Consider the following 10,973-nt stretch of genomic DNA (forward strand, 5'->3'; position numbering starts at 1 on the left):
ATAAATAAAATTGAATTGTTTCGAAAAATTTATTAAAATTTTAGAAAATAATTGAATTTTTTCGAAAAATATTATTAAAATTTAAAAAAAAATTGAATTGTTTTATGCAATGTTATTGAAATTATATTAAAAATAATTGAATTTTACCTAATAATTTTATTATATATAAATAAAATTGAATTGTTTCGAAAAATTTATTAAAATTTTGGAAAAAAATTGAATTTTTTTAAAAGTTTGAATCTGAAATTATTCAAAAATTCATATGTTAAAATAAAAAATTGTGTAATTTGCATAATAATAATAAATTGAAAATCACGTTCCGTGTGTATCATTTGCTAGTTAATTAATAATTAAAACAAGTTTACGTTTAAAAGTACTAATAAAATATTTGTACGAATTCTTTAGTTCGAATTCTCCCGCCTTTCTTCACGCGTTACCAACTGACGAATCAAAAGATCAAAAGGATTTCAAGCCTACTTGTCTGAAGTTATGTTAAAGTCGATATTTCCGGTTTCCCCTCTTACTACACCTCAATGTCAGCACGCTCCATTTTGCCAATACTTTTCTATTCCAGTCGGCTTGTTTTATATTAAAAAAAGAAAATAGTGGCTGGTAGTGCAATCGAGAAAAAATTTCTATTTATAATGTAATCTTTATATGTATTTATTATCTGTCGTGTGGCACAATAAACTTGCAGCAATTCGACAGTAAGTACATATTTCCAGCTAAACTTGTTTGCTGACGATCTACTTTTGATTTACAATATAACTTGTAGAATGGCCGCATCTCTGATGTGTGATTTTCGTATTTTCTTCTCATCCACACTGTTTGCAGTGTAAAAGAAAGTTTGTAATTGCAATGTTTTTGGTTTATATAATTCTATGGGGAAATAGTATGGAAAATTTTTAATATACTCCCTTATCAATTATCAATAGTGTCGAAGTTATGTATTACGTGTAACCTCCTGTTTGAAATTTTACGACCGGCAAATATTTTCTCGTGCATTTTTTCCTCAATAGCGAGCATCTGTTGATATAACCTAAAAGTTAATTTAATTCCACGTTCATGAAATTCGTTGTTTTGATTATTTTCAAATAGTATTTGTATTTTTTTGATATTTCAGAAGAAATATAAAAATACAAAAAGATGGAGTCAGACTCGAGACGGAAAAGAAGTCCGAGTGAGGATTCCGACGATGGACATCGGCGAAGATCACGAAAATATGACAGATCTCCTTCTCCGAGGAGATCTAGGTATAGAAGATCACGATCTAGGGATCGTCGATCTCGATCTTCCTCCAGAGACAGAAGAAGGGAGAAATCAAGCAGATCACAAGATTGGAATAAAGTATCTTCTGCCACATCGGCATCGTCAACGGCTGCTGCAAATCCTGCGGGATATGTCCCTCCCCAGGTACCATACCAGGTAAATAGAAAATTAATTTTTACAAATACAAATACAAAATTAATTTTTACAAATTTACAAATTTTCTCATAAAAGAAAAATAAAATTCTTTCCAAAATACTTAGAAAGGGTTTTTTATTTTCTTCTAGGCTCCGCCTCCACCAAATACATCGCAACCTCCACCACAACTTGGCACGTACGCTTCCGGCTACAGTAGTTACAACTACAATTATGGTCAGGGCTACGAATATTCTTATCAACAACCTCCCGGTTATCGCAGCGTAAGTTACCTAGTCTTAATAAATTATATATCTTTATTAAGATATACATTTATGGTCTTTTCTATTTGAAAATACAAAATTTGTCTTTTTTTCGGTGTTTCAAAAAATTTTCCAAGAATAATAGAATTTGGTAATTAATAATTTTGAAAATTTTTAATTCAAGATTTTGATTCATTCACTGGCGGTAGAATTACGTAGGTGAAGTTTACAACGTTTATGATCGACGATTTAGAAGAAAAATTTTTTTTCGAGGCAAATTTTTAGTTTTTTGTATAGAAAACATTTTTACAAAGTTTCTTAATTCAGCAATTTTTGGAAATGAATTTTTAAACAAATAAATTTTTATCTTCCTTCTGACGAATATAACTTTCGGCAGGTGGTCACGTTTTATGATAAATATTTTCTTATCCTTTTTTTCTAAAAAGAAACGATTTCTAATGAAATTGGTTTTTTAAAAAATGATTTTCTAACAAGTTCTGATTTCTAAAAAACATTTTTTTTACAATTTCTGAAAAATTTAGATATTTAATATTTATTTTTTTGGAATTTGTGAAATTAAAAAAAATTTTCTAAACACATTATTTATAATTATTTTTAAGAGTGAAAAAATTTTGAAAAATATTGTTTCATTTAATTCTTTCTTCCTTGAATCGAAAATATATATTAATAATTATTTTTAAGAGTATTTTTAAATAAATTTTTTACTAAACATTTTTGTTGTGATAAGCATTTTTCTTGCTGCGAATTTATAAACTTGAAATTTAAAAAAATGCTTAATGTTAACACAATTTTGAAATCATACAAAACAACTGTTTAAACTTATCGTATTAAGTTGAATGCAAATGCGATTCACAAGTTTTGAACTTTCTCGTCAAAATTTCAATTATCTTTATAATTAATAAAATTCTTCTCCAAATTTCAATTACATATTTTCAAAAATTTTCCTCAATTTAATGATTTTTAATATCTATTTTAATAAAATTTTCCAAATAAATTCAATTAGGTAGTAAAGAAAAAAATTTTTATAAAATTCTACACAAAAATTTAATTATTTTCATAAATAATATAAATTTCACAAAAATTCAATTAATTACAAATTTTTTATATAGGTATTTTTTTTAAAAAATTTTTTTAAATTCTCGTCAAAATTTCAATTTTCTTTATAAATAATACCTAAAATTTTTCTCCAAAGTTCAATTATTTCCAAAAAATTTTCTCTATTCAATCATTTTTTATTTTATTTTTTATTTTAGATAATTTCAATTTCGAATGAATTCGATGAGAAATTTAAAAACAAATTAATTTATAAAAATTTTAATAATTCAAATTCTTTTGAAATTATTTGCTTTTTTCAAATATATTTAATTAATTATTAAAAATAATAGATTTATAGAAGAATTTTAGTTTTAAAAAAACTAAAAATATTGGATTTTGGAGAAGTTTCAAATAATTATTGCAGAAATTCAATTATTTTCATAAAGAATAAAATTGTTTCTAGGAATTTAATTATTTTTATAATGAATAAAACTCATCGCAGAATTTCAATTATTTTTAATACAATTTTAATCAAATTCTTCGAAAAATGCAATTTTTCTTCAAAATTTTATTAAAATTCTTCGAAAGAATTTAATTATTTAAAAATTTGATAAAATTCTTTATGGAAATTTAGTTTTAAGAATCATTGAATTATTCAATAAATTATTTACTTTTGAATTTAAACAATTGAATTCTCGTAGAATTTTCTAATAAAAATTGATTTTAAAATGAATTTTAATTAAAATTTTAGATAATAATTGAATATTACAAGCAATGTAGCGTAAATTTTGAAAAGGTTTCAAATTAAAATCTTTGAAAATTTTATATTTTTAACTGACAATTCTGTAGAATTAACTTTTTTGGAAAAGTTTCATTGATTTTGTTTTAAAATTATTTGAATTTTGTATTTTCTTATATTTATTTAATTGAAGAATTTCCGAATAATCGAATTTTGTAAAATTGAATTATAATCAAATGGATTTGAAGATTCTCAAAGAACTTTTTTCAAAAATTATTTAAAATAATTGATTTAAAGAGGAATTTTAGTTAAAAATTTTAGAAAATAATAATTGAATTGAAATGATAAAAATAATGTTGAAGAAGTTACAGTGACAATATTCTTATAATATAAAATAATTGTTTTATCACTCGGATATTTTTAATTATCATAAAACACGAAGAAATCGAAGACTCGGAGTGTTTGATATTTCGTGTTTTATAACAATATTCTTACAGGTTGTTGAATATCAAAAACTTTTTAATTTTTAGAGTGAATAAAAATATTCACTTATTGTCATTATTAGTTGAAATTCCATATTGTTAGAAAAAGAAATTATAGAAATTGAATATTGTTAGAAAATAAAATTTTGGAAATTTATTTTCATTAGAAAAAAAATATTTAGAAAATGAAAAATTAAATAATGCGTTCTAAGGAAACTACCCCCATTTTCATTTTTTTAAACATGGCTCAAATACGTTGTGAACTTCACCTACAGAGAGTAAATTATTAAATACTAATTGTAATTTAATATTTAACCGTCCGGTTCCATTTTCATTTATTCGGAAAATATAAAACAAAACTTCCTTGGAAAAAAATTTTTTTGAAACACTCTTCTACCGTTAATTTTTCTCATAGTTTACATTTATTATTATTTTTGACAAAAAGGAAAAAGAAACTTCTCATTTAACATTAGGAGGTAGAACTTCGACTTGCGTGAAAACAATCTGAGCGCATCGTGTGAAACTAGTGGGTAAATTTATAAAAAGAAAAAGAAAATTGTCAATCAAAGAAAGCGCTTTAATTTCCTTAATACTGGGTTAGTCGCGACGTGTTTACAATTACGAGAAAGGGCACAATTAAAATCATCGAATAATGTTTTCGATTGATATAGTGATTTTTTACAATGAACACAATGCTTTTTTCTTTCGTATATTACCAATATTACGAAGCGTTTTAAGTGTAAGTATGATATTCGCGTTATTTATTGTTTTTTTACTGATGATCATCATCTTGCGGATTACCGAAAATAAAAGGCCGTTTTCTACTTTTGAAGATTCTTCACTGTTTATCCCAAAAAATTTCCTGATTTCAAAAAGGATGTAAAAAGGTAAGGTTTTGTGGAAAATTCATAAGGGATCGGTGTGAATAAGGGAAAACATTCATTTTTCTAGGACTATCCGCCACCAAATTGGCCAGGAAATCAAGTACCATATAATAATCAACAAGCACCACCACCGCCAACGCTCTCCAGTAATCAGGAGCAATCACGTAACGTTGAACCAGTTCCACCGGGAATGGTACCACCATCGTTACCAAGACCAGAAGATGCTAAGAAAGAAGGTGCGTAATTTTTTATATTCTAATTTCATGAAAATTATATAAATTACTAATGTATTTACTTCTAGATACTTTTTTTAAAGATTGCATCCTTTCGTGCAAGTAACAGTTTTACTGCGACATTTTTTACAATATTGAATAGTATCGAATAAGAATTATTCGGAAAAGAATTTTTTTGATTTTAATTATTAGATTTTTTAAAGTCTTTACTAACAAAGTAAATTTAATACAGATGATAATTAGAAATATCTTAATTTAAATTTTTTATTTTGTACTAAATAACTTTTTCATCCCATCATTCATTATCTTCAATGCCTTACGAATTGATCATCGAGCAGCAATCGCAGCTGAAGTGAAACAACAAAAAGCAACGCTAGCGAAACAACGTGAAGAATATGTGAAGAAATCGGCAACACTTCAACGCGAATTGGAAATATTGAGGCAGCAATGCGACGAAATCGGCAAGGAAGGCGGATGCGAAAATAATCGAATCATCAAGGAGAATCAAAAGCTTCAGGTGAATATTAACTTTTCAAATAATTTCAATTTTTTTGCAGTATTTAAAAATTCCTAGAGACTTGAAATTGTTTCTTTCAGAATACTTTAATAATTACTTGTATTTACCAGTGTTTACTTGTTTTTACTTGTATTTACTTGTTTTTACTTGTTTTTACAAGCATTATTTATACTAATTATACTTCTTGTAACTTATATCAAATTTCTCTTCTAATTCCTCGTCACTAACATTTTTTTAATTTCTTTTCCATTATTCATCACACAGGTTGAGATACAAAATAAAATGAAATCAATTAACAACGTAATCGACATGCTTAATGGCATAATTGGCGATAAAGTAACAATGGATGACCTGAAGAATAAATTCAAACCAGAAAACAGGAACAAGCGATCGAAAAGTCCTAAGGAAGAATTTTCATCGGAAAAAATTGAAACGCCTGAAAAAGTGGCTCCTTCAGAATTAGACAGAGAAAATAAATCTTCCAAGGATGACAAACCGATTTATAATTTTGTACATTACGATCCTGAAATGCATTGGTGTAAAGTCTGCGATATCTTTCCTAAAACAGCTAAGGAATATTTGAATCATCTACACAGCAATAATCACAAAGAAACTTGCTTGGTAAGTTGATAATTTAATTTTTTCAACAAACTGAACACAAAAAATCGATTTAATTTCCTTAAAAAATTAGTTTTTTCCCTAATTAGTTTTATTCCTAATTTATTTTTCTTTTACTAAATTAATTTTTTCGAACTTGGTATTTAGTGTCTTCGAAATTAGTAATTTTTAAAAAAAAAAAGTACATAGTTATTTAAAAAATAAGTTTATATTTTTTCAAAAAACAAACTGAAATTTTTACCTCATATTATTGTGGAAGACAGTAAATATAAAAAGATTTTATTTTTCTTTGCGTTATATAGGAACGCAAGATCGTAGATATGCCGTGGCACGAGCATGTTGGCGAGGGATCAGAGAAAGAAGTGCCCTATTATCCTGGCCTGCCAACGAAACGTACACCAATAAAAGGTAAATAAATTTTCAGTGGATCTCTACTAATATAGTACATTCCGTAGCTTGAATGCTGATTTGTGATATCATATTGCCCTCGGTATGTATTGAAGAGAAATTGAATTCAAAGAAATTTACTCTAATAATTGATGATAGAAAAGTGAGATTAATTTTTTTAGAGAGGAACTAAAAACAATTTTTAATTCTCAGTGCGAGCAGTTTTATTTTAATTATAAAATGAGCCATTAAATTGTAAATTTATTACATTTTCAAATTTTTTTTTAGTTAAATTATTTCAATTCTTTAGCAATAAACTATTTAATTTAAATTTAATTATATTTTTTAATTAAATTTAATTTAAATATTTTACTTATTGTGTTTAGAATTAATTATTATTACACAATTTTTTATTTTACTCAAGATAAATTTTATCTTGAGTAAAATAAAAAATTGAAAACTATTTTATAAAACCGATTATCTTTTTTAACGACACAAAAAATGATCAAATTTCTCTGCTCTTTTAATTGTTTCCTAAAAATAACAATTTTTTTAAATGAATTTTGTTTACTATTATTTAAAATATCGCGCTGTGTGAAATTTATTTAGTTCACAAAATTTTTTGAAAGATCTTATTTGAAACAGGTCACCGAATTAAAAATAATTGGTTTTTGCCAACATTTTTTTTCCTTGAAGAAACAGTGATGAGTTAAAAGCTTTAAAGTTTGTGAAAAATAGTGCAAAATTGCGGTGATTAGAAGAAACCGGAAAAATCCTACTTAGTGTTCTTTATGTGTAATTAAAATTAAGGTATTAATTCTTGGATGTTAAATTTATGAACGAAATGTTAATTGAAAAAGTTGAATATAAGTGTACCTTAAGTCTGCGATGTAAGAAAGAAAATGTAATTTATTTGATGTAAAATTAGAAAAGTTACATATGGATATTTTTTTTGTAAGACATCAAAATGTGAGATGTTAGTTCTTGATGTATTAAACAATTAATGTATTTTAAAAAAAAAATCATAAATAAATTTCTTTTTTTGTCCTGCCCTTTTCAGGTAACTGGGAATATATTCAAAAACTGAAAACGAATTTATTTTTACACTGTCAATTATTGTTTACCGTTTTCAGAAAATTCGGAAGCTGATAAAAAGGTCATTTTTATTGATCTTACAATATTTCTTAAATATTTCTTTACTTTCAAGTTGAATCTTGATTTTTAATTGTTATTTTTCTGATTTTAGGTTTGCAATTCTTCAGTCCAGCCACTGCGTGGTATTGTAAACTCTGCGATGCTTGGATCGGTGACCTTCACTGCGCTAGCTTGCACTTGAAATCTAAACGACATTCCGAAAACTTTTCTGTAAGTATCAAAAAACTTGATAAATTCAAAAATTAACAAAATAAGAAAAGAAAATGGAACAAAAAATGGAAGTAAAATAAAATAAGGAAAAATTTGAGCTAGTTTCTAGAAATAATTAGCCAAAAAGAAAACTCTTTTTAAAATTTTTAATTTTAATCAATAAAAGTAGTATTTTAAAATGTCGAATTAATTTTATTTTCTTCTATTTTTGTTTAATTTAATTCTAATTATTCTATTGGAATTATCAAATTTTTTATTTTTTTATTTATCTATCAAATTATTTATATTTTAATTATGTGTTGAACCATTCTAAATAATCTTTTTTTTCTAATAGCGATTCGTGGAGCAGAATCCACACTGGGAAACCGACTGGATGGCTGATCGTGAAAAGGCGTTCTCCGATGAAAAGCACAAACAGATTCAACTTGAAATACAAAAGCACAAAGAAGATGAGCAACAGCAGCCTGTGCCTGTTCAAAAACCCAAGAAGGCGAAGAAGAACAAGAAAAAGTCAAAGAAGAGTAAGAAACGTAAGCAGAAAAGTAGCAATAGCGATTCCTCCAGCGATTCTGAAAATACGGATTCAGATTCCGATCAAGACACCTCGAAAAGTATCAGAGTGGCCATGAGAAATAAAATGAAAGCATCAACGCAGGCAATTTTAAACGAGGAAATCGACTATCACGGTATTAAATTGAAAGGACCCTGGGCGCAAGTTGCTCAACAACAAATTCAAAACGTAGTGAATTCCGAACTTCATGCACCAGAGCCGGACGACAGACAACTATTAAATTCAATACGTGACAAACTCAAGGCAAAACAAGAGGAGGAAATAAAATCCATGAACAACAGAAAGCAAGTAATGGAAAAAACAATTCAAGAATCTGAACATGAGCCAAGCTTTCAGAAGAAGGAAGACGAAATGGCAGCCTGGGGACAGAAGGATCCATCGAAACCCTTTTGGTTAAAGAAGGAGGAAGAAAAAATTCAAGTTCCAAGCAAACCCGAAATTCCCGAACCTAAAGAAATACCGAAACCTCACATGGGTTTCTGGACCAAGCAACAAGTCAACATGCCTCCAAAGCCCATTGAAAATAAACCCATCGAAAAGGAGGATGATCGCGATCGTGACCGTGACAGAGACCGCGACCGTGATCGTGACCGTTACAAAGACGATCGTGATCGAAAGTACGATCGCCGGGACGATAAGTACGAGCGCTATGATAAATACGACAGAAGGCGGGGTCGAGATCGTGACAGAGATCGTGACCGTGACTATTACGACGATCGTCGGAAACGTGATCGCGACTCCGGCGATTCTCCCCGCAGAAATTGGCGAGGGGAATCCCCCAAGAGAGGCTACGACAAATACAAGGATCGCCGCGAAGACAGTGAGCCAAACGACGATTCAAAATTTGACAAAAAAATGATTGATCCCAAGCTAAAAAAAAACTCCGCTCCCCCCAAGAAACTCCCAACGCCAATCACAAAAGGGAAACTCCCTTTTATAGGGCGGCTCCCCCTTTTTAAAAAAAAGGTTGAGGAGCCGAAATTACCAGAAAAAGAACCACTTCCACTTCCCTACACTCAAAGTAAATTTGAAAACACACCGAAAGTCCCCTGCGAAATCATCAATCCACCAGGCATCGTTCACATCACGAAACTAGCGACTCCACTCAACCTCAACAACACCACCATGAAGCCACAAATGAAAATTCTAGTCGCTCCTCCACCCCCCGTTCTCAAGGAAAGCAAAACGACCCAACAAGTCGTCGACATGGAAATTGAGGATCAATCCGAGGAAGTCGTGATCGAACAACCAATAATCGATCATCAGAAGGAGACCGCAAAAATTCCCGTTCCAACCACTCTCCCACCGATGAATCAACCTCCACCGAATTTCGTCAGTCAACAACCACCACCCAATGACAAATTCATCAACAGACCACCGCCAATGTTCAACAATCCCCCACCTCCAGTCAATTTCACCCAAAATCCACCGCCTCGATTTCAAGTACCCCGACCAAACTTTGCCCAGAATCATCAAACTCAATTACCACCGCCCACTGTCGCCTATCCAAATCCCCCACCTTCAGTAGGCGAAGTCATGGTACCTGACGTCTCGGAAATACCCGAACCAACTGACAAACGTCCTGAAAATTCTCATCCACTTCCCGAAGATCTTCAGGAGGCGTTGAATATTATTTTCCCAAAAGATGAAATACCTGAATCGAAGGGAAATTCCCAGGATAATAGCATTATGTACGCATCCATGTACAGTATGCTCGGTTGTGTTGGCTATGGTCCTGAATTTATGGATCAACCCCCACCGGAAATCACTCAACCGGAACAGGAAAATGAGGCACAACCAGGACCCGATGATCTAAGAATGCTCGGTATCGATGAAGGTGACTGTGTTTTGTGAATGTTCTTTATCTATTTTTTCACAGTGAGAAATTTTGAAAGAAAATAATTGTAATTGTTATATATATAGGCTTTCGAATGTACAGTTATTCGAAGACAACTCTAAAAGAAAGCTTTTAAAGTACACACTCACAAAAAATGGTACCCGATTCTACGCAAATTGAAATCGAAAAAATTTACCCATTACAATTCTTGTCCAGTTTTTCGATTCTGTACAAATGGACTCTACGAATTGGAAATAGAATGAAGATTCAATAATTCACGCACGATTAAGGGGAGAGTACACGAAAATTTTTTTAACTTTATCAAGAGTTATAAATATTCTACAAAATTATTTTTAACGTAATTTTTTTAAGAAATTCGGTCGGAAAATATTTTGACCTTTTTCGGATTTTTATTTTTCATAGTCCTGAAGTTCTGAATGTTGAAATAAAAGAAAATTTTTTATTTCTTCTTCAGATTTCTAAATGTTAAATTTTGGTTTTTAATTTTTATTGCAATCTGTAATTTATGAAAATATTTCTAATGAAAAATATTTCGTTCATTTTCAACGTTCAACACTTGTAGATAATTATTTTTCGACAAGTTTAATAATTATCATTAT

General features: G+C 29.1%; 1 protein-coding gene across 1 annotated transcript; it reads left to right on the forward strand.

Moving 5' to 3' along the window:
• The first annotated feature begins 512 nt into the window (after window positions 1–512).
• On the forward strand, window positions 513–10,555 carry LOC122501895 (zinc finger matrin-type protein CG9776-like). The gene is made up of 9 exons (XM_043611663.1): window positions 513–707; window positions 1,124–1,425; window positions 1,554–1,685; window positions 4,893–5,061; window positions 5,397–5,575; window positions 5,840–6,196; window positions 6,496–6,601; window positions 7,827–7,945; window positions 8,280–10,555. The coding sequence occupies exons 2-9, from the start codon at window positions 1,147–1,149 to the stop codon at window positions 10,368–10,370; spliced, it is 3,432 nt and encodes a 1,143-aa protein (XP_043467598.1). The 5' UTR covers window positions 513–707; window positions 1,124–1,146; the 3' UTR covers window positions 10,371–10,555.
• The last annotated feature ends 418 nt before the right edge of the window (window positions 10,556–10,973 follow it).

This window comes from Leptopilina heterotoma, unplaced genomic scaffold (genome assembly GCF_015476425.1).
Source record: "Leptopilina heterotoma isolate Lh14 unplaced genomic scaffold, ASM1547642v1 Lhet_218, whole genome shotgun sequence".
Classification (NCBI taxonomy): Eukaryota; Metazoa; Arthropoda; class Insecta; order Hymenoptera; family Figitidae; genus Leptopilina; species Leptopilina heterotoma.

Excerpts from the sequence above, each read along its gene's own strand:
- LOC122501895 (XM_043611663.1), top strand. The coding sequence starts at position 1,147 with ATGGAGTCAGACTCGAGACGGAAAAGAAGTCCGAGTGAGGATTCCGAC. Across the intron at positions 1,686-4,892 it reads AACCTCCCGGTTATCGCAGC|GACTATCCGCCACCAAATTG; the intron begins GTAAGTTACCTA and ends TCATTTTTCTAG. Across the intron at positions 6,197-6,495 it reads ATCACAAAGAAACTTGCTTG|GAACGCAAGATCGTAGATAT; the intron begins GTAAGTTGATAA and ends TGCGTTATATAG.